This window comes from Gadus morhua, chromosome 14 (genome assembly GCF_902167405.1).
Source record: "Gadus morhua chromosome 14, gadMor3.0, whole genome shotgun sequence".
Lineage (NCBI taxonomy): Eukaryota > Metazoa > Chordata > Actinopteri > Gadiformes > Gadidae > Gadus > Gadus morhua.
Window position 1 is genome coordinate 5734243 of NC_044061.1, and position 23148 is coordinate 5757390.

The 23148-nt window shown below is 45.6% G+C and overlaps 2 protein-coding genes across 3 annotated transcripts in view; both read left to right on the forward strand.

Annotated features, from left to right (window-relative positions):
• pla2r1 (phospholipase A2 receptor 1) overlaps positions 1–10744 on the forward strand; it is a 30366-nt gene extending 19622 nt beyond the window's left edge. For both annotated transcript variants that reach the window (XM_030376639.1, XM_030376640.1), the window contains 10 exons: positions 242–359; positions 701–831; positions 1768–1915; positions 3121–3356; positions 4273–4453; positions 5153–5287; positions 5705–5827; positions 7505–7681; positions 7986–8021; positions 9373–10744. In XM_030376639.1, the coding sequence (XP_030232499.1) occupies positions 242–359; positions 701–831; positions 1768–1915; positions 3121–3356; positions 4273–4453; positions 5153–5287; positions 5705–5827; positions 7505–7681; positions 7986–8021; positions 9373–9593 (1506 nt within the window). In that variant the 3' untranslated portion in view covers positions 9594–10744. The remainder of the gene's footprint in view (positions 1–241; positions 360–700; positions 832–1767; positions 1916–3120; positions 3357–4272; positions 4454–5152; positions 5288–5704; positions 5828–7504; positions 7682–7985; positions 8022–9372) is intronic.
• A 543-nt stretch (positions 10745–11287) lies between these two features.
• Positions 11288–23148, forward strand: part of ly75 (lymphocyte antigen 75) — a 32226-nt gene continuing 20365 nt past the window's right edge. The window contains exons 1-8 of the mRNA XM_030376631.1: positions 11288–11592; positions 12553–12966; positions 14942–15115; positions 15756–15917; positions 17257–17376; positions 19198–19338; positions 20676–20879; positions 21689–21849. Of these exons, the coding sequence (XP_030232491.1) occupies positions 11499–11592; positions 12553–12966; positions 14942–15115; positions 15756–15917; positions 17257–17376; positions 19198–19338; positions 20676–20879; positions 21689–21849 (1470 nt within the window). The 5' untranslated portion in view covers positions 11288–11498. The remainder of the gene's footprint in view (positions 11593–12552; positions 12967–14941; positions 15116–15755; positions 15918–17256; positions 17377–19197; positions 19339–20675; positions 20880–21688; positions 21850–23148) is intronic.

A 23148-nucleotide genomic window follows, 5' to 3' on the forward strand; every position in this document is an offset into this window, starting at 1 on the left:
TGTGTGTGTGTGTTTGTGTGTGTGTGTGTGTGTGTGTATTTGTGTGTGTGTGTTTTTATATGTGTGCTGGTGTGTTTTTCATATTCACATTTGTGTCTGTGTATGTGTTTATGAGTGTGTGTGTTTTTCATATTCCTGTATGTCTGTGTGCGCGTGTGTGTGTGCGTGTGTGCGTGTGTGCGTGTGTGCGTGTGTGTGTGTGTGTGTGTGTGTGTGTGCGTGCGCGCGTGCCTGATGTCAGTGCTTCCTGCTGCACCTCCCTGATGGACCAGAGGAGGGGAAGAGCTGGACCGACGCCAACTCCATCTGCTCCTCCTTCCAGGGCTCGCTGGTGGCCATCGAGGACCCCATACAGCAAGGTGACACCCCCACCCCCACCCTACTGTCCAGTGAGGCACTCTACCTCCACCCACCCCACCATACTGTCCACTGAGGCACTCTACCTCCGCCCCCACCCCCACCCTACTGTCCCAGTCAAGCACTCTAGCTCCACCCCCAACCCCCACCCTAATGTCCCAGTAAGGCACTCTACCTCCACCACCCAACTATACACTCAGTATAGCATTCTACCACCATACACACTTTTTAAAAAACGAGCACAACTTTTGAATGCGCTTCTCCGCCCTCCGCACTACTATGACTAATCCTATCCCCCCCCCCCCCCCCCTCCCTCCCACTGTGGTGTCCGTGGTTACGGCAGCATTCATCACCATGCTGCTGCAGGGCAGTGCCGTGGGCGTCTGGATTGGACAGAGGATCGATGACACCGATTGCTGGACCAACGGGAGGCCTGTGGGCTACACCAACTGGTCCCCCAGAAACTCTCCTGCTGTGAGTACTTTGTATATATCATACGAATAATATCTGACACTACCTAATACTACACCAACTGGTCCCCGCAGAAACTCTCCTGCTGTGAGTACTTTGTATGTATCATACGAATAATATCTGACACTACCTAATACTACACCAACTGGTCCCCCAGAAACTCTCCTGCTGTGAGTACTTTATCTAATACTACACCAACTGGTCCCCCAAAAACTCTCCTGCTGTGAGTACTTTATCTAATACTACACCAACTGGTCCCCCAAAAACCCTCCTGCTGTGAGTACTTTATCTGATACTTCACCAACTGGTCCCCCAAAAACCCTCCTGCTGTGAGTACTTTATCTAATAGTACACCAACTGGTCCCCCAAAAAATCTCCTGCTGTGAGTACTTTATGTATAATAATATTATTATCTAATGCTACACCAACCGGTACCCAAACACCCCCACCCCCTGCTGTATATAATACCGGTACAATATATTATACACTGATAACTAACACTGAATCTCACTTCTGCGTAACCCTGGGTTTGCAAAGATCCACGTCTAACCACAAGGAGGCAGCATAGTGCATCTTACATATGTACACGAACCAACGATCAAATCCGGAACAGAATTCCCCATTAAAAAGCATCATATTGGAAGACGTAATGTCTAAGCTCTGTATGTGTGTATGTGTGTCTCTCACATGTGTTTGTACGTTGTATGTATCAACTTAATCCTAGCGGTGAATGGGTTAACCTAGCAATTGTGTGCTTTGGCTTGACACTTGTTTATATGAACATCCTTACTGTACCAACAGCTATAGATATATTGTTTCTCTTCCTTTGACAAATGTAGTTGTAAGTCGCTGTGGATAAAATCGTCTGCTGAATCCCCTGAATATGTAAGTGTAATATGTGTGTGCGTGTGTGTGTGTGTGTGTGTGTGTGTGTCCCAGGCGGATGATTGGCTGAGCACGGCGATGGCGGCAGGTGAGCCCCTGTGTACCGTGCTCTCCAACCACCACAACCTGCACCTGGCGGGGAAGTGGTACGACGACAAGTGCTCCGAGACGGGCTACGGCTACATCTGTCAGAAGCCCCAGGGTGAGCCGTCTGTCCGTCCGTCCGTCCGTCCGTCCGTCCGTCCGTCCGTCCTCCATATTGAGCACGGGAAGGGCGTGAGGAGCTTAAGAGGAGTCGGTTCGTTAGGACCCCCAGGTTCATGGTTGACGTCGTTAAATTAAATTAAATTAAACTCAACGTAACACAACGCAACTCAATTCAATTCAATTCAGTGCATACAAACTATTATTATTATTTATTTATTTGATTAGGACAGTGCACATTAGTCAACATGTCAGCCAGAGCATCAATATAAATATGCCGGAGTTAGCTTAGTTGCTGCCATGGCTAGGTAGCTTTCCCCTAAAGTGGCATCAAACAAAAGAGAAATCCAACTCTGTTTGACTATACACAGTCTAACCGACTGTACGACTGTATACGCTCATCAGCCTCACCTACCCTGTTCATTTGGCTTACCACCTGCTAATATCTTAGCAACGTTCTGCCTTTCACTCTACATGGTAAATGGAGAAAATGTTATCTGACGAAGCGGTCAATATTTCATAAACATTCATTGCAGTACACACAGCAAATGTTTATTAGTACGTAAGTACGTGTAACTGGATCTTTGTTTGATATCGGATCTGTTTATCGGTGACCCTGAGCGAGTTCAATATTAAATAAGGGAGCAATGCAATCTGAGACCGACCAATCAGAGCGCGGCATGACAGCAGATCAATGTGTCGTTTGTCTGAAGGATGAAGGCCTCACAAGTCTATTTTAGTCCACCCTTTCGTCATTTAAGGAAGTGAACCTCTAAATTAACACTCATCTGAAACCCGCTTCTCTGGAATCTGGTTCCTGCTACTAGCATTATAACACTCGGTCTTGTTCTGCAAAGATACAAGAATCAAGATCGTTTATTTTCATATACACAATGGAAACATAGTTTACACTGTCTGGGCAATGAAATTCTTAATTTGTAAGTTCCCTTCACGCAAAATATGCTTAAAATAAAGTAGATGAATAAACTAAACTACTAAAAAAATCTGTACAAAGAGCAGAATTTAAGAAAGGCTGTTTCAGTTCAGTTGGAACTTTTAATTTACTTTACTTTACTTTACTTGTCCTGTCTGTCTGTCTGTCTGTCTGTCTGTCTGTCTGTCTGTCTGTCTGTCTGTCTGTCTGTCTGTCTGTCTGTCTGTCTGTCTTGTCCCCCCCTCCCCACCCCCCTCTCTCTCCCTCAGACCCGTCCAAACCACCGACCCACACGTACCACCACCCCGCTCCGGACAACGTGGACTACAAGAGCCGCAACTACAAGGTGTTGCCGGGCAACATGAGCTGGTACCAGGCGCAGCAGGCCTGCATGGACGTGGGCTCGGAGCTGGCCAGCATCACGGACGCCTACCACCAGGCCTTCCTCACCGTGCTGGTCAACCGGCTGGCCGCGCCCCACTGGATCGGCCTGTACAGCCAGGACGTACGTAGCCGCCGTGTCTGCTGGGCTGCCTGCAGTTAGAATCCCTACACACAAGGGGGCAGTATACGTTTCCCAGCCCGAATGTAAATTAACAGTTGCAACCAACTGAACAAACAGTGTTTTGGTTTCTGCGATCTGCGATTGCTTGCCACAAACCCCCACAGGGATCGGCAACGCGGAAAGACATGAACGTTCTCCGAGCGATGTAGTTCTTCATAGATATCCGGCGCGTTGGTGCAGGATGTAATGTGTGTGATTAGGGGCTATGGGCTAGGATTAAGGGCTAGGGTTTAGGGTTAGGATTAGGGGCTAGGGTTGGGTCAGAGCTAAGGTTATTGTATGAGGTTGGCTCGGATCTGGGCCCCACTGCCTGAATTGAAACGATGTGCATGAGACATGCACGCTCCCAGCATATGCTCTCACAGCAGGGCGTCGACATAATCAGCCCGCCCACGCACGGATGCCTCGCTCACAGGCTGAAGTGAGCTGAAGATGAAACGATGGAATTAATTTCCCCAGCAGGCCGTTTGTTTGCTTTGTCTCCCTTTCCTCTCCGCGCTGCTCTGTTGATGCTGTGGCTCTCATCCTGTATGTCTTATCTATCTTACTTCCTCTTCTCCTTTTTTTCAGCCTAGCTTAGTTGAATTGGTTTAGTTCACCTCAGGTTAGCTTGGTAGTTTAGTAGTTTAGCTGTGCGCTGTTTAGTGGAGTCATTTTTTGTCGAGCGTTTATTATTTCAGTTTATCTTTCTTTAAGCTCATCTTGTTTTATCATGGCTTATTGTGGCCTAGCCTGACTTAGTTTAGCCTACTTCCTCTTAGTGATGTATTTATCCTCATCCAGGCCATGACCACCATATCCGCCCCTGTCTCAGCCCACCTCCCGTCCGACTCTTGTGACCTCATTTCCCCCTCAGGACGGCCAGAACTACCATTGGTCGGACGGCAGCGACGAGGTGTACGCCCACTGGGACGTCAGCGAGGACGAGGAGGACTTTGTGACTGGGGAGTGTGTGTACCTGGACGTGAGCGGGGGCTGGAGGCGGGCCGACTGCGAGAGGCCGCTACCGGGGGCACTGTGCCACGTCCCCCCGCCAAGTCAGTTGGTCCCCTCGCTTTCCGTTTTTTCGGTTTGTTTTGTGGCAGAGTTAGAGTTTAGAACCCAGGTGTTCCGCATGCATAATGAGCCGACTGATGACCCCAGAGACACAGGATGGAGGATGACAGGGGCTGTCTTCTGATTCGTTCTTCAAGGTCCTTTTCTGGTTGTTTTCAATCCTATTTGTTGAAATATGCCTCAAAGTACACCCACAGGATCAAGACAACCAACTAACTTGTAATATTATAATATTATAATACAATTATTATAATAATTGTAATATGTTAGGATATTACAAGGATTCATTTTTTCTATCGATAACAGTAAAGTGAAGAGTAAAAGATGTAAAATATAGAAAGAGTAAAATATAGAAAAATAAAAAACAAAATCCGAAAATGCTCACAAAAAGCTGTGAGGCAAACCTACACATTTCAATGTGTGTATTGTATGGGTAGTGACAGGTAATTGTGAATATTCAAACAGAGGGGGCGCTGTCCCTGCTGTTCGACTTGTAATCATCTACCGGTAGTTTCATCACATTTCTTATTATGTTTTCATTTCACCTGTTACGCACTTAGTAATCCGTTTTTTGCGCAAAGTATCATCAAATAGGTTTGATAAACCACAGGAATGCAACACATTGGAAGAATACGCAGGTTAAAAACTGAACACTGTCTATCTCTCTCTCTCTTACACAGGAAGCAATGCCTTCACCATCTACGAGGTGGTTTGTCCCCCTACGTGGGTGAAGTTTGGAAACGGCTGTTATAACTTTGAGCCTGCGGTTGAAAGACTAACCCTGGAGAAAGCCAGAGACCACTGCAGGCAGAAAGGTAGACACCTGTTCTGACAAGCTGAGCTCATCGGCTACCCATAGCTTCAACTGACAGACTAGACCGTCAAACTGAGCTCCCTCATCACAATACACTTCCATTATTAGATAAAAACGCATAAGTGGGTTGCGGAAATGATATTATGATATAGTGGTTCAGTTAAATCTGAAAATAAATAAATATATATGTATATTTTTTTATAAATATAGATTCATTTAATGAATATGAAAAATCTAGTTGCATGTCTTTCTTATTTCCAATTGACCTTGCGGGCTAGCATCCAAACCCTAGCCCGTGTGTTACCTCAGCCACCCCAGAGGATAGTCTCCTAGTACCCCTGCCATGAGAGGGTCTATTCCCAGCGCTCATCCCAGCTAACACCCCCCCTTCTTGGGGCGCTGCGCTCTGTTCCTTCAGTCAACACGTCAGATGTCCTCAGCATCCAGAGTGAGGCGGAGAACCGCTTTGTGCTGGAGCAGCTGTGGTCGTCCGGGTTCCCCCACCAGACGCTGTGGCTGAGCATGTTCTTCAACCCCGACAGTAAGAACCACCGTGTTAGTAGAAGGAACCGCAAGAGCTTCCTCCTGGCTGGGTTCTGCTTTTTAATTGCAGACCGGTTATTGCAAAATGATGATACTGAACATGGCAAGACTGCTCCGCTGCCTTCCAGAAGATCTCGCCAGTGTGTGTGGTGATGGCACGTTTAGGCCCCGTTTACACAAAGGGAAAACGCAGATATTTCCACGCGGTTTGGCCTCTCATTTACACGAAAACGCAGTTTTTATCACAGAAAACGATCATTTCTAAAAACTCCGGCCGAAGTGGAGATTTCTGAAAACGCCAGTTATGTGTTGTCGTGTCAACGGGGAGAAACGGGGTTTTGGATTCTGAAGCGTCACATTATGTGCCAGAAAATGCTTAGCGTCATATGAGTGCCCTATGTTAGTTAGTTTTTTACAGGAAGACGCTCCTGTTATTCGTTGTTGTTGATTCTGAGGATTCTGATTGGCTTGCATGGCTTTATCCTTCTCCCTACACTGCTGCCCATAGGTTTGCCTTACTTATAATGGCGCTCGACGGCGTATTTATGCGTTTTGATGTAAACGCCAACTTTTTTGAAAACGATGTGTGCACAATGTTATTTTTGAAAACGAAGGGGGGGAAATATTCGTTTCTATAAATACCCTGCTACGTATAAACGTGGCCTCAACCTGTGCACACTGATAACTCAATGCACAACAGGTGTACAGCCTCACCCAGACCCAGAGTTCAATTAGACTCCACCAGGTGAGGCTGCCTAAACCAGCCATCATCCACACACACTCCCACAAGGACTTACAAGTGATGTAGGCCCCGTTTACACCAAGGGAAAACGCAGATATTTCCACGCGGTTTGGCCTCTCATTTACACGAAAACCCAGTTTTCATCACAGAAAAGGATTATTTCTAAAAACTCTGGACTCCAAAGTGGAGATTTCTGATAACGCCGGTTATGTTTTGTCGTGTCAACTATCTGGGAGAAGCGGGGTTTTATGTTCTCAAGCGTCACATTATGCGCCAGAAAATGCTTAACGTCATGTGAGTTTGTTTGGCTATCATTCTCCCTACACTGCCGCCCATAGGTTTGCCATAGTTATAATGGCGCTCAATGGCGTATTAATGCGGGTGTAGCAGGTTCACAGAGCGCTTGGACACCAGGTTTTCTTTTTCCAACAGAAAGTCCTTTTATTTCGATCGCTCTGTCCAACAAAACACCATTCCTTGGACGTAAATCCTAACTCCGCTCCAAGCGGTCACAGGATGCGATCTCTGGTGGCGATCGCCCCTGCCTCTCTCTCTCTGCACCCCAGTTCCCCCACTAACCACAAAGCAGGCACATATATACAAACACTCCCTGATTGGCCTGAGTGCTGACACCTGCTCGCACTCAGGTCCAACCCCCCCCCCCAGCCAATCCGGTGCGCTCACAACCTGCCCATACTCCCCCTGCAGGCCAGACGTCACACGTCCCCCCACAGCGGGGTTGATGTAAATGACAACTTTTTTGAAAACGATGTTGCGTGAATGATGTTATTTTTGAAAACGGCGGGGGGGGGGATATTCGTTTCTCTAAATACCCTGCTATGTATAAACGTGGCCGTAGTCAAAACTTGGGGGAAACCATTTGAATCAGTATAACTGATCTGTTGTATTGTGTGTCCCCCCCTCCCCTCCCAGCGAAGGCGCTGGCCTGGCTGGATGGCTCCCCTCTCAACTTCACCAACTGGCACTTCCACGCCCCGGAGCGCAGCTCTCTGTCCGCAGACAGCTGCCTGTCTGTCAGGGTGCAGGACGGCACGTGGCACCTGTCTGCCTGCACCCAGCGCCTGGGCTTCGTCTGCAAGACACGGCCCGGTACCAAGCAGCCCCACCACTCCCACCCCCACTATACTGCAGCCGGATACCTGTGTGTGTGTGTGTGTGTGTGTGTGTGTGTGTGTGTGTGTGTGTGTGTGTTGATGTTTGTGTACTAATGTGTGTGTGTTTCAGTGTGTTGGTATGGGGTTTAGTAAGAAAGTTATGTATGGGATATATATATTTGTGTGTGTATGTTACCTATGTAATGTATATTATTGTATGTACATACATGTGTGTATTAAGGAATTGTGTGTGAACTGAATTTATAATTTTCTTGCCATTGTGTTTTTATTTCCTGCAGAAACCATAACTGAGGTGGAAGTGGAACCACTAAACGGTAAAAAGCACATTTATTTTAGCGGGTCCTAACCCCTTAGCGATAAATGAATATGATGACCAAACTGCTAATAGCCGACCCATTCTCAGAGTGAAATGTATCTCTATGACTCTATGACAGAATGAGATGGGATAAACCTTATTGATGAATATTGGGACTCCATAAGAGTATTGATGTTCTTTAACCTGAGGACAGAAGAACCGTAGATGGGTATTGATGCCTCTTTGCATGTTCACGTCATTGCACTCATTGACTCATCCTTTGCCAGAAAAAGGTGTTGTTTAATAATCAGTCAGGCTTTTTAGGATTTAGACGAAAACATAAGAGGAATACCGTACCCTGTGGTCCCAGAGATCCAGCTCTAGTATGAGCTGGTTCTGAGGCTGATAGAAGACTATTGTTCCTGATGTCAAAAGCTTCTTCTAAGCAGGCTCGCTGGCGACCACGCCCCTTCGGTAGCACCAGAACACACGCATTGTTTGTTCCGTTTCATCATCAAGTCGTCTGTGGATAAATGCGCAGACCTGAGGAAACCAGGCCACTTATGCATATGCATCGTGTGGCAGCAGGACGGAAAAATCCCACAAACGGCATTAGAATACCCCACAAACAACATTAGTGGTTACATTCTCTGTTATTCGTTTAGCAGACACTGTGATCCAATACGAACAACTCAAGTGAACACCAAGTGTTGGTGGAATGTACATTTAAGAGCTTTCCACGTCAAGAGTTTCTAAAAAAATCCGGAACAGAGTAGGAAGGACATCACACATTCAACCACACTGCAGTAGAACCCCAGGACTCATACAGGACAGTGAAGTGGAAGTGTGGGAAGACAAGAGTCTCTAGATGCACCCTGAAGGTTAGAAACTATTCTGGTTGTTTTTGGTTTGAGGCCTGTAATAGTAGGATTCAAACCAGTAATAGTTTTCGGTTTGAATCCTATTACCAGTAGGATCACGTTTCCTTCTGTACACGCACTTGGTCAAATGTTCACCGATTTTTACAAACACATTCACTCACACAATCTCAACCGCATTTACAAACGCATCGACTCACACACGCATTCAAAACCACGTACACGCACATTCATACATTCACAACCATATTCTCACACACGCATTCACACATTCATCACATTCACAGACACACACGCAATCTCCACCACATTCACACACACACACACACACATTCAAAATCACATTCACACACACATTCACACACACATTTAATAACACACTCACTCACACATTACCACATGCATTCAAACGCCTCGACGACCCTGCGGCGGTTCTGGGGCCACAACCCACGGCCATGATGTCCCCGTGTCCTCATAACGTCTCCTTCCCAGGCCTCCATCGGGGGGTCATCCCCGCCGCCGTCCTGGTGGCCGTGCTGATCTTCTGCTTGGCGGCCGGGATTCTCTGGCTCCTGTACCGGAGGAGCAACTCGCGCTTCGGCCGGCTCCCCCCGCTGGTGGGGGGGGCGTACTACAGACAGACCGACTCCCAGGGCACCGAGTCGGACGGCAACGTGCTCATCACAGACCTGGAGGGTCCTGGCGGGGACTAGCGTTCACACGCCGCTGGCGGTGGCTCCGGAGGGACACTTGAGAGGCTCATCTCGCTCTGTTCTGTCTCTCTCTCCCCCTCTTTCTATGTCTCTCTCCCTCTGTCTATGTCTCTCTTCCTCTGTTTTTCTGTGTGTGTGTGTGTCTGTGTGTGTCTCTCTTTCGCTCTCTCTCTATTTGTGACGACCTCTCGGTCACCTCGTATCTTTAGCTGTGTATGTGCTTGTGTGTCTGTGCCCACGTCTGTCTGTGCCCATGCATGTCTGTACCTGTGTGTGTGTGTGTGTGTGTGTTTGTGTGTGTGTGTTTGAGCCTGTGTGCATTTGCCTGTGTGTGTGTGTGTGTGTGTGTGTTTGTTTTGAGTTTTGCCAGTTCACTTTGAGTCAACAATGTCACACGATGACATTCCCAAGCTGCCGTTGTCATTGGTCATGATTCGGGTCACATGATAGCAGCCATTCAGTATTTTTCCTCGGGAACTTCACTGTCTTACTGAAGAAAGGAAAGAGAGAACAAGTGATTCAAATATGAATCTGTCAGCATGATTCGATTTCCTGTGATGAAGTTAAAGGTACTGAACGATGAACTATGATTGAAACTACAATTTGAAAAAGGTGCACAAATAAGAACACGTTAAGATATGCAAGGTCAGGCGAGCGGTGAGCTAATAAAAACAAAACATTGAATCAGGGACATGTTTATGAGGAGATGCACTTAATAGCATGTCAGACAGGTTTTATATTAATGAAGGATGGGACACTTTAAGGTACCATAGTACCATTTTCAAGATCAGAAGCCACTGCCTTTTCTGGTCTCCAGTCGAAGTTTTTGAAAGCATCTTTATAGGGGAAGTGTATTTAGGAAATCTAGCCGGAAATTCCAGGTGTGTGTCTCTGTGTGGACACGTTTGTTGTATGACGTGATGGTCATACAGTCTCAGTATTAGGACTCCCTGTGTGGTGGTGCTTTGGTATATTTCTAAGGAAACGTTTTCAATGTCCGAGTTGGTTCTCTTGTATTTTCTATTTTATTAGGAGAACTCACAAGGCATCATTGATCACTATAAACGCTTTGATGTGTTTTTGCACAGATGTTTTTTGTAATAATAAATGTGGGAATTAATAAATGAAAAGTTTGAAGATGATTTCTCACAGTGTGTCGTGCCGTGTGTCTTCTTTGTAATCTTATTCTGGCTGTTATTAGCGAAAACAAGCAATTTTAATTTTTCGCTTTATCACTCTTATCACAAATGTAGGCTATGTAATGTCAAGAAATGTAGGCATAATTAATTGTCTTAATTTAAGAATTATAAATTCACAGTTTAGGCCTCTGAAATAATCGTAATGACTCGTATCTATCGATCTCTGGAAATTATAGTCATTCATCACAAACAACAAAACATTGAGCTTGAACACTTCGACACATCAAATTGTATATCGTTAATAATTCTGCACAAAGCGACAGACGTTGAGGCAAGAGGTCAGAGAAAGCTCTTCGCAATGAGAAGGGCAGCTGCATTCATAATTGATGAGTTTTTTTTGTTTCAAACGGGCCGTTTATATATAGAAAAGGAGAGCGATCGACACGATCCCAGAGCTCTCCCAAGCGCCGAGCGGCTTGTGTTTATTGGTTTTAGCGCACGGAAACAGCCGAGCGGGCGGTGTTTGTTCGGCCATAAGGGAGGAGTATCCGGGTTCTGGGAGGAATACTGTATTTGCCAAACGCAGTAACCCAACAGCGGAGAGTTGAGATCGCATCTGACAGTAGGCAGCGAACCAGTTTTAGCTCTTTTTTACTCCCGGATCTATGAACCAAGTAAACCAACCGAGGAGCATTCCCACATAGAGCCGGCCGTGGAAGGGGATACTGCATGCATGGGAAAGTCCAGGTTACACTTTATTTAGACCATGTCGGAGATGTTGAAAGTAGTAGTTTCTCTTTGTTTCTTTTTTCTGTTGGACAACAGAGCGATTCGTTTCGGGACGTGCGCTCAGACGCTTGGTAAGTTGTGCCCAATTGTTATTTTACGCGCTCGGAAAATTTATTTTAATTGGTGCTAATTTGTTGTTGTTTATTAATAAGGTTTCGATTTCAACTTAGGGGGTTTACATCGGACCTTTGCACGTCAGAAACGAAAGCGATACAAGTCGCTGTGGGGTTTTCTTGATGGAACACTAATGCGTATGATAAAACTCCTTCCTGGGCTTTGATAGTAGGAGTAGTTTATTGTAAATAAACTAAGTTGTCCGCTCTGTTGTTGACACTCTTTCGCGTTGTTGCGCACGCCGCGACTGACTTGACCCCCGCCCCGTTGACAGGACAGATAAACTGCACACTCATAGCTATATCGGGAAGATGTGATGTCCAGTTTACACACCCCCATCCACACACACATCAGGCTTAATGAACCTGACTCATGCTCGTGAGGTTTCACTCGAATAACTTCAATTGTTTGTTTTTATTAAATAAAATGCAGAGCAGGCTGTATTCAGGGTCATTCTGGACAGTGGAATAATTGCGTTAAAAGGCAAGCGTGAACTACGTAATGAATAAAAACATGGACACTAGGTCATGTATTACTGTTCACCCTGTGTGTGTGTGTGTGTGTGTGTGTGTGTGTGTGTGTGTGTGTGTGTGTGTGTGTGTGTGTCCCTCAATTCCTATATCTATCCCAGAGTTTATATTGTCTTTAGCTGAGACTGTAAATCAGAGATGTGTGTTTTTCTGCCACTCCTCAAAACAGATCTGTATGAACTGTTTGATCTGCTTGCTCGCTCAACTCACACACACACACACACACACACACACACACACACACACACACACACACACACACACACACACACACGAACACACGAACACACACACACGAACACACACACACGAACACACCATCATATACAGACACACGCACGTTGATTGGATGCGACACTTGACCTCACTCTGTCTCTCCTTACAAAGATGCGGACGCCTTCACGATCCGCCACGCATCGACGGGTCGATGCCTGGTAGCCGAGGGACCCGCCAGGGTGGGCCTGGGGCCTTGCGCCTCCACGCCCACCCCCTCCTCCCCTTCCTCCCCCACCACCGCCGCCCCCCAGGTGTGGAAGTGGGGATCGGGCCGCCGGCTCTTCCACGTGGCCACTGCGCGCTGCCTGGGGCTGAACGTGGTCACCAAGGCCCCGGGCCTGTTCCCCTGCAACTCCACGGGGGTGCAGGGCGTGCTGCAGTGGCGCTGCCTGGAGGGGGCGCTGCTCACCGCCTACGAGATGGGCCTGGCCGTCAGCGGGAGCACGGTGGTGGCCAAGCACGACGCCAGCGACGCCTGGACCGCCGACGAGGGCCCGGAGAAAGTGTGCCAGCGGGCATACCGCGGTGAGTACGGTTCCGTCACCGGCGTTGCTGGTACTCAACCTGAGGGTCGAGGCCCCATTGGGGTCACACAATTACCTGTCGGGGGTCGGTAGATAATATCCGAGAATGTGTGTAAATGTGTATACTTACATTCACAATGATATCAATCAATTGATTGATGAATTCATTGATTGATATGATTTTATTTTTGCTTTTCTTGAAAGAAATCCCCACCAAACATAATAGCAAAAATAATGCCTGTTGTTATCGCAGATCCAAACACAGCTACAGCTCACTGAGTAGTGCTATGTCCAAAGGGCTTTCTGAGTAGGCCAACCACACCTTAGAAACATATTAATTAACTCCCCTCAATTTAGTTGAGTTCCAGTACATGTATACTAGGTTGTGAACCCCAGGTATACAAACTCTTGCAAAGTGTGTGCAAGAGTGTACCTGTTGTTTTTTCAAGGCACATAGCTTCAAGTGTGGGCTTCAATTGTCATAATGAGCTCATTTCCTTTGTTCAAACATGTTTAACTTGATGCATTCAACGGAATGGTTTTGTGGCATTGCATTAGTTCTGCCTTGTAGAAACCACAACTCTGTTTCGCAGCTAGCTTGGGGGAACCACAACTGTCTGAATGTAGAGATAGCTATCAGGCCTATCTTCAGTCTGCGGCTTGTGACATGTGACTCACTGCTCACAGCTCGCTTTTGCTTTCATTTGGGTTTTAGCGTGGCTTCAGTGATGTTTTTAGTGGTGAAATGCTGCTTAAAGACTATTTGGATGTGTACAGTTTTACAATTGTCAATAATGTTGTTATTGACACACACACACACACACACACACACACACACACACACACACACACACACACACACACACACACACACACACACACACACACACACACACACACACACACACACACACACACACACACACACACACACATTTATTTCCCCCCCCCCTCATCCAACGGCCACTACACCCCTGCACGGCACAAAACATATTTGATAGTTTTGGAATCAGAACCCCGTTAATTCTGATGATTACCTGCAATGTGACACGGTTGACGTGATCAAAACAGTCTTGATAAAGGACATATAGAAAATTTGGACAAAGATAGGATTGTAATACAATTTAAACACGCGCCCACACACGCATTTTATTAAGTATTTTGATAGGCGTCTCTTTTGGAAAGGATCCCAGTCTGATTATGTGTTTAATCACAGTTTAGATAAAGGACACATTTCAGAATTTGTTTTTTTTGCTAAACCTCAAGGACAAGATTAGATTAAATCAAGGTTTTCTGGAGAGACTCTCCGGACAGAATCTCATGGACTCAATATACAATGAATCACATTATTATAATGTGGCTTTACTGTGAAAATATTTTGTCACAACCAGTGCCTTTTAGTTTCTTAGTTTATAGGATCAGCACTCACTTGTGACTTGTGATTCAATGTTGATCAGAGAATCTTTATTTGCAATTTTGGCGTTAGAATTGAGCCTGCCAAGTACCCTTAGAAATCTTTATTCCTCACATCCTCTTGAACAGAGACAGATAAGGCCTAACGGAGCTAAAATGGTCCTTAATGAAGTTGTGTGCTCATTCAGCTTCCTGTTGGATGCACAGAAATACGCTGACAATTTCCTTGTCTTCTACGACTGTAGGATCCATGGCCTCAGTCTGAACCAATCAACCAATTAGTGAAGTTTGTATGAATAAAGCACTGTTCAAGCACCTAGAATTGACTTAAAATTGGGGAAAGACTCAAAAGAAATAAACCAAAAGATAACGAAGGCTTCTGTCTTTCTCTCTTTCCCTCGGTTTCTCTTTCTCTCTCTCTCTCAAATTAAAATGTAGGCTCCATCTTAGAACTGTTCTGCTGCCAAAGCACAACAAAAGTTAATGAATAATAAATGAAACCGTCAAAATGAAATATAATATAAAATCTCTATCTCTTTCTCTTTCTCTCTCTCTCTCTCCAGTCGTCCATACGAGTGGCGGTAACTCGGACGGAGCCCCGTGTGACTTCCCCTTCCTGGCCAATGGGAGCTGGCACCACGGCTGTCTGTCTGAGGCCGACGCCCCCGAGAACTTCTGGTGCTCCACCAACTCCGACTATGACCAGGACCACAAGTTCGGCCGCTGCCTCCTACCTGGCATGTGGTGGTGTTTCTTCATGGTCTTTTATGTTTATAGTTTTGTTATTTGTCAGGGCCGTAACCATAGAGACGAGTTTAATTGTAGCTATTTTGGAACCACAAGGCCGATACAGATTGTCTAGCCTGGGTCAAGGGTTTAGACCCTTTTAGTTTGCATGTAGGTTCTATCTATGCAGTCAAGTGGAGATCATCAAGAGGCAGTTTTTTGTGTTTGTAAACAGTGTGGAACCAAATGTATTAGAAAGAACCTGAAAACAACGACAATATTTTGGACACCAGCTGCAGTAAATCCGTGATTTACCAAATGATTTAAATGCTAGCGAGTCAGTTGACATGGTAAATTAAATCTCACCGTGTGCCTCACCGGAGATCAAATGAAAGCGTGTGTGCGACCAGCGAACGACAACTGAGCGAAAACTGTCATATCGGTTTCGCAAGGGGTGCTTCCAATTAACATGTTTGCACAAGTCCTTCTTCTTAGTAAGGGTTGAACCAACTGTTCAGAAACAGGAAGCGCTCGAGCGAGACGAGGACAAAGTGAAACGGAACCAAACACGACGGTGTAGAGAAACCAAACATTAATATCTCCATTTGTACACCCCTCCTCCTCTCTTCCCCTCTCCCTCCCCCCCTACAGAGCGAGGTTGCGGGACCCTCTTCAAAGAGGCGGACGGCGGTGTGTGCTACCAGTTTGTAAACAGCGTGGCGGTGAGCTGGCCTATGGCTCTGGACTCATGTCGCAGCCAGGGAGCTGAGCTGCTGAGTCTGGGCGGGCCGGAAGAGCTCTCATCCCCCACCTGTAAGCCTGACCCCCCCCCCCCCCCCCCCCCCACTCACCCACCCATCTCCCCCACCCCCACCACACAGTGTTGCTGTCTCCGTCCGTCTGGCTGTCTCTGTCTCCCTCTCTGTCTGTCTGCCTCTAATCTGTCTGTCCGTCTCCCTCTCCGTTTGTCTCTCCCTCTTTCTTTCGGTCTCTGTCTCCCTCTCTGTCTGTCTGTCTCCCTCTCTGTCTGTCTGTCTGTCTCCCTCTCCGTCTGTCTGTCTCCCTCTCTGTCTGTCGGTCTCTGTCTCCAACTCCGCCTGTCTGTCTCTGTCTCCCTCTCTGTCTCCCTCTCTGTCTGTCTGTCTCCCTCTCCGTCTGTCTGTCTCCCTCTCTGTCTGTCTGTCTCTGTCTCCCTCTCTGTCTGTCTGTCTCCCTCTCTGTCTGTCGGTCTCTGTCTCCCGCTCCGTCTGTCTCCCTCTCTGTCTCCCTCTCCGTCTGTCTCCCTCTCTGTCTGTCTGTCTCCCTCTCTGTCTGTCGGTCTCTGTCTCCAACTCCGCCTGTCTTTCTCTGTCTCCCTCTCCGTCTGTCTGTCTCCCTCTCCGTCTTTCTGTCTCCCTCTCTGTCTATCGGTCTCTGTCTCCAACTCCGTCTGTCTGTCTCTGTCTCCCTCTCTATCTCCCTCTCCGTCTGTGTCTCCCTCTCTGTCTGTCTGTCTCCCTCTCCGTCTGTCTGTCTCCCTCTCTGTCTGTCTGTCTCTGTCTCCCTCTCTGTTTCTATTCATCTCTTATCCTTTCTCTTCCGGCCTCTCTCTTTATGTTTCTCACCCACTCTTGCTCTCCCTGTCTCTGTCTCCGTTGCCATCTTGTGATCTTTTGTTACGTTGTGCTTTCCATTTCCCTCCCCCTCCTCCCCCGCCCTCCTAGCTCTCCTCCTGTTTCCGGGACGTTATTAGTTTATGTATTCCGCTCTCTGCAGGGTCTGCGTGTGTGCGCCCCAGTTTGAGCTACTTCTCATCAAACAGACCGAAACACGGGAGGGGGAGTTGTTTACAAGAAGCACACACATAACTTAGAGAAGCTCCCCCAGTTTAGTGCAAATCATTCCATCATCAAACAGGGTTATCGTGGTACTCATGAATATTAACAGTGCTGTGAATCTACAAAACACTTTCAGTGTTTAATGGTTGTGCGGAACGTGAGATGGTTGAGGGATTAAGGCAGAACACGGAGGAACATTAATAATTAACATGAATAAAATATGTTACCCAGAAATCACCACTAGGAATCACCCTAGCAACAGCAATTATGTTTACCTCTCGTGTGTGTGTGTGTGTGTCTGTGTGTGTGTGCGTGTGCGTTTGTGTGTGGTCCAGTCGCAGCTGGCCTGTCTGGGATGCCGGATAAGATGTGGATGGGCCTCCACCAGCTGGACACCGGCCAGGGGTGGCAGTGGTCCGACGGCCGTCCCATTGCCTTCCTACGCTGGGGAGAAGGTAGACGACCCCAGTAGAGATGCACTGAAACAACACTTGGTTCCTCTTGGCAATTTTCATTTTCTTACGTTTGTATTTGCCAGGTCCATCAAATTATGAAGCACATTTTTAAAAACAACCAGGGTCAATCCATGGGGTCAGAACAGTCTCATTAATAATGAATGCACAGAGAAGGATTCACAAATGTATTTAGTGATTTATGTATAAATTACTCTCCTCTCATAAATACATTTCAATGCACACACAAATGGATATCGGTATGTATAAATGTAAAATAAATAAACCAAAATAAGTTTCACAAACACATTTCTGATCCACACACAAATGTACCCTGTTTTAAATAAATGTAATATAAATCCATAAATATATGAATTAAAAAAATATTTGCAATTTTCATCAAAATGTATTTGGATGTTGTTACATTTATATACAAACTGTTAAACTTGAATTTAGAAGACGCTTTTCATTTGTGAACTTGTTTGCATTTGTGTGTGAACTGGTCTGTATTTATATGTGGATTTTTGAGACTCTCCTGACGTGGCTGGATTCACAAATGCATTATTTTCGACAAGGAACTCTCTGGAGCCAATCAGATGCCTCCCCCATTTTCAGCCAATCACATGACTGCAGTGACTGGGTTTTTACATTGTCAGTGCCGTTTACTACTTTAACGGCACCGACAAACCCAAAACCCAGTCGAAACTAGATGGAAAAAGTGTGTAGCTAAACGTGACGCAGCTTTTACTTCTTCGCCACCTAGAGATTGTTATGTACGATCATTCAAAAAACCCATGTTATTTCCCATAGACATTTGACAGAGGCTTGGAGGCTGGACTCAGAGGTCGGAACTGCAGTAATGTGATTGGCTGAAAACAAGGGAGGCATCTGATTGGCTACAGAGAGTTCCTTGTCGATATCCATTTGTGTGTGCATTGAAATGTATTTGTGAGAAGAGTAATTTATATATAAATCACAAAATATATTTGTGAATCCTTCTCTGTGCATTCATGATTAATGAGACTGTTCTGACCCCCTATCAAGGGGTCTGTACAGCATGGGTAAATGAAAGCAGCATGAACTTCTAAAGAAAAGACGAGCGGAAGCTGGCAGATGTATTCTGTGAAACTGTGGAGGATTTTTTGTGGTATGGTGGTTCTTCACCAAAACATCCTTCCTTTCGGGTAAAATTTGTTTTACTTTCGTTTCCGTTGTCAGTTATAAAACCTTTGCACGACTTGGCCAGATGTTACCTTTGCAAATGGGTTACCGTCACAAAGTTGATTTGAACAATGTGCATTTTCCACCCCATCTCGTCGTGTCTGAAGGGATGTTTTCAGTGGTGGCTCTGCTTCTCTAAACTGTGTCCTTGTGTCAGACAATGAACTCGGTGTTTAGCGTCCAGCCCTGCTGACTGGCCTGTGGAAACATCGCAACACTTGAAACGCTTGTGTTGTCAATAATCCATTAATAGCCCTGAATGGATGGCTTCTCTCTTGTGTGTGTGTGTGTGTGTGTGTGTGTGTGTGTGTGTGTGTGTGTGTGTGTGTGTGTGTGTGTGTGTGTGTGTGTTCGACCTCACATGACCGGTGTCGGATCAAAGCTTTTCTGAGGTAGTACTCACAATAGGACAACAGCAGATTATTATTGTTATATTATCATAATATCAGTAGTCGTAGTAGTATGGTACTATTATATAATCTGTGTTAGTCGATGAAGGTGGTCTTTCATTTTCAGCTTCCTTTCAGCTTCTCTGAAAGAATGTGTGTGTGTGTGTGTGTGTGTGTGTGTGTGTGTGTGTTTGTGTTTGTGTTTGTGTGACAGGAATGCCGTCTGCGACCGTTCTGGTGGAGTCAGACTGTGGTGTCCTGACCTCCCGGAAGGACTTCCAGTCAGAGTCCTGCTCCGAGCACCTGCCCTACGTCTGCCGGAAGATGGCCAACGCCTCCACCACCAGCACCGACGGTACGTTAACCCCGCCTCCTTCTCTCCCCGCTGCACCCACAACACTAAAGGTACGCTAGTGCCCCCTCTGGCTCCGCCCCCAACACCAGCGGTACCCCCCCCCCCCCCCCCCCCCCCCTCTCCTCTCAACACACAGGGAACCCGCAGGTCTTTTCGGTGGAACTGCTGTTGCTAATTACTTCTGTTAATTGAATGATCACCCCAGGGTGCTTGAGCAGGCTCAACCGGGTACGTGGAAAGTCTAGGGGAGATATTTGTATTGTTTGTGTTGAGCTTTGTTCAATACTAGTTCCAAGGCCGCTACAATATAATAATGATGTTAAATGATAATGGTGCAATATTAGTTCCTTGGCCTCTACAATATTAATAATGATTGTTAAATGATAATAGGATAATATGAGTTCCATGCCACTACAGTATTTATAATGATGCTAATGATAATAGTGTAATATTAGTTCCTTCCCGCTACAAAATGAATAATGATGTTAAATGATAATAGTATAATTTGAGTTTCATGCCACTACAGTATTAATAATCATGTTAAATGATAATAGTATAATATTAGTTCCTAGGTATAATATCAGTTCCGAAGGCACTACAATATTAATGATGGTACACTCAACCTTCGCTAAAACGCTTTCCTTGAGGCTTAGGGATTCCCGGGACTGCGTGATAGTGAGAATCTAATTGTCTCACGTTGTTTTGCCTGAAAAAACAATGTGTGTATTTATTTTGCCTTCATTACAGTGTTTGCAGAAACCACCACAGTTACTCAGTGCAATCTTATACGAAGTACAATACAACTTGATGAATTACATTGGAGCATAATGTATTTTTTAGTTATGTTTACAGTTTGAGGAGATCATGTTGAAGTCCGTTTTTAATTTTGCAAAAATTCAAAAACATTCATTGCGTGAATGTTGTGAATTTATTTTGCTTGAGGGAAACCTTTCAAATTATATCAGGCCTTTGGGCCCGAGCTTGCGTCGAAGCGTGTTTATCACGAAGGTTAAGAGTAGTATGATATTAGTTCAAAGGCCACTAGAATATTAATAGTGATGCTGCATGATGATGACTATACTATTTGTTCCTTGGCCACTACAATATTAATCATTAAATGATATTAGTATAATATTAGTTAATATGTCCCTCAATATTAATAGTGATGATGCATGATAACAGTGATATCATATAACAGTAAAATAATATTAGTTCCATAAAGTTTAATGAAAAACAATATTGCCAATGCAAAAAAATAAATATATATATATATTTTCATCCTAAAATAACAACATATCCATTCCTTTTTGTTTGTCTACCTCCGTCTCCCCTTGCAGCGTCTCTGGACTATCAGGTGACGGTGTGTCCGGATGGCTGGAAGGCCTGGAGCGGCTGGTGCTACCGGCTGGAGAAGGACGAGCCCCAGGGCTTCGTCGACGCCCAGACCCGCTGCTCAGGCCCCGAGGCTGGGGGAGGGGGCACGCTGGCCAGCCTCCACTCGCTGGACGCCAAGGAGATGATCAGCACTCACTTCCACGCAGGTATGCCTGGGTTGTGAGCAGAGAACGGAGCTATCGGCTCGTAAGGCGTGCCTCGGTGCTCGGTAACTTCAGTGGGCGTGGCTTAACGTTGGTGGGCGTGGCTTAACCTTGTGGTCGTTACGGTTGCCAACAGGTCAATGCAAAGTGTTTGTTGAAAGGCAGTTATTTTACCTTCATATTGGGCTTTACGTGGTCAATGAAACGTAATATCTATCAGATTATTTTGCAAGGTAATATTTAGCCTGCTAGTAAGTTAAATGACTTGGCGTTGTCATGGGAACAGGGTTAAATAGGCTATTTGGGAGGATTCGCAACGCTCCCCTTCTTTAGTTGACAGCTAAGTGGTCACCAGTCATGTTATTATGGAATGTAGCATCATGAAACGGACCACTCGAGAATAATGTATTTAGAAATTAAATCCAGTAAGGTTATTGTTGTGAAATATTTTTATAACGATGAAGAACATATCAGTACATTATTTAACATTAAAACAACATAATGCCATGTATAATTACGTTTAATATTTATTTTTATATTAATAATGTATATAATATCTTTATATTTTATAAAAATTGTCATATATTGATTTTGAGTGCCTTAGTCCTCCATTTTAATAATCTATGTAACCGACATGTGCATCATGGTTGTGTGTTTGCTGGACGCATGGATAGTACCCTCATGATAACGTGTGTGTGTGTGTGTGTGTGTGTGTGTGTGTGTGTGTGTGTGTGTGTGTGTGTGTGTGTGTGTGTGTGTGTGTGTGTGTGTGTGTGTGTGTGTGTGTGTGTGTGTGTGTGTGTGTGTGTCAGAGGGCCTCCCGCTGGACGTGTGGATCGGGCTCATCGGTACAGGCACCAATAACACTGTGTTCAAGTGGGCAGACCAGTCCCCCGTCTCATTCACCTACTGGGGCCCCGACCAGCCCACACAGCCCATCCAGGACCCCAGCTGTGTCTTCTACTCTGGAGAGGTGTGTGTGTGTGTGTGTGTGTGTGTGTGTGTGTGTGTGTGTGTGTGTGTGTGTGTGTGTGTGTGTGTGTGTGTGTGTGTGTGTGTGTGTGTGTTAGGGCTTTGACTCCGAACTTCGTTATGTAAGGGATAATGTATAGAACGCCGGTCATTATCGAGAAAATAGGCCCCGACAGGGCGAACAGGACACCGACGCGCAGCGGAGGTGTCTTGCTTCGCCATGAAGGGGCTTATTTTTCGATAATGACCGGCGAAGTTTTATACATTATCCCGCTTATTACACGGCTACTTCCCAAAACGAAACAATTTATTTACAATGTATTTGTTACCAGCATTCATAGTGTTGATCAGCAGAGAAATAGTCCGCCCAAGACGTTGAAATCGTCACTTAGCAACCGACAGCGCTTGGGTTGATACATATCCCGCTTAATACATTGACAAGTTACCGGACTACGTGCGGAGTGAAACCAAAGGCAAAAAGTCCTTTTGTTTACCTTGACAGCGGTAATTATTCGTCCGTTGCCAATGAATTATCCAAAAATAATTGACCGCCGGAAGTTGTGAAGTGCCCATGCAAGTGAACGGAACGTTGAAAAGACCCGTGTAATGATCAAGAATAATTCGAATATCAAAAAATAAATCAAAATTCGAACGAATATTAGGCAGCCCTTAATATTCTAACCTGTTATGGGCAGGCCAAGAGGGAGAGACGTCGGAGAACCCGACGCAGTCTATTCATAATATTGTAATGACCACGGAAGAGGCGGTGAATGAAGTATTGATTAGACCGCGATTTATTAGTAACCTAATAAACCGTTGGAACACGCAGGACCGGTAACATTAGCAACGCGGTAAACAAACCTCTCAAAGCCCAATCCAGGTCTTACTGAAGGCATTTAATGGTCAAAATATTATTAATAAATATTTGAATATATTTGAATATTAATATTAATAAACAAACAAACTTTGAATATGTTTTTTGGGCAAAACTCAAAGCCCTAGTGTGTGTGTGTGTGTGTGTGTGTGTGTGTGTGTGTGTGTGTATACACTTTGTGTGCTTGCATATACAGTATGAGCTTCCGTCACTTTGTCTTTCAGCATGGGTTATCTGCTCATAATATTGATCAATTGGTCATTAAATGTACAGTTCGATGTGTGTACTTGTATGCATACTCATATCCTGCACTCGGAGTACAGTACTATCCCTAGAAGTATCTATCAATAGCAATGTCACAGTTGATTGTGACAATCTGAATGCGTTGTCGCCGAGTACGTGTTAAGAAAGACTTACGACTTGAGG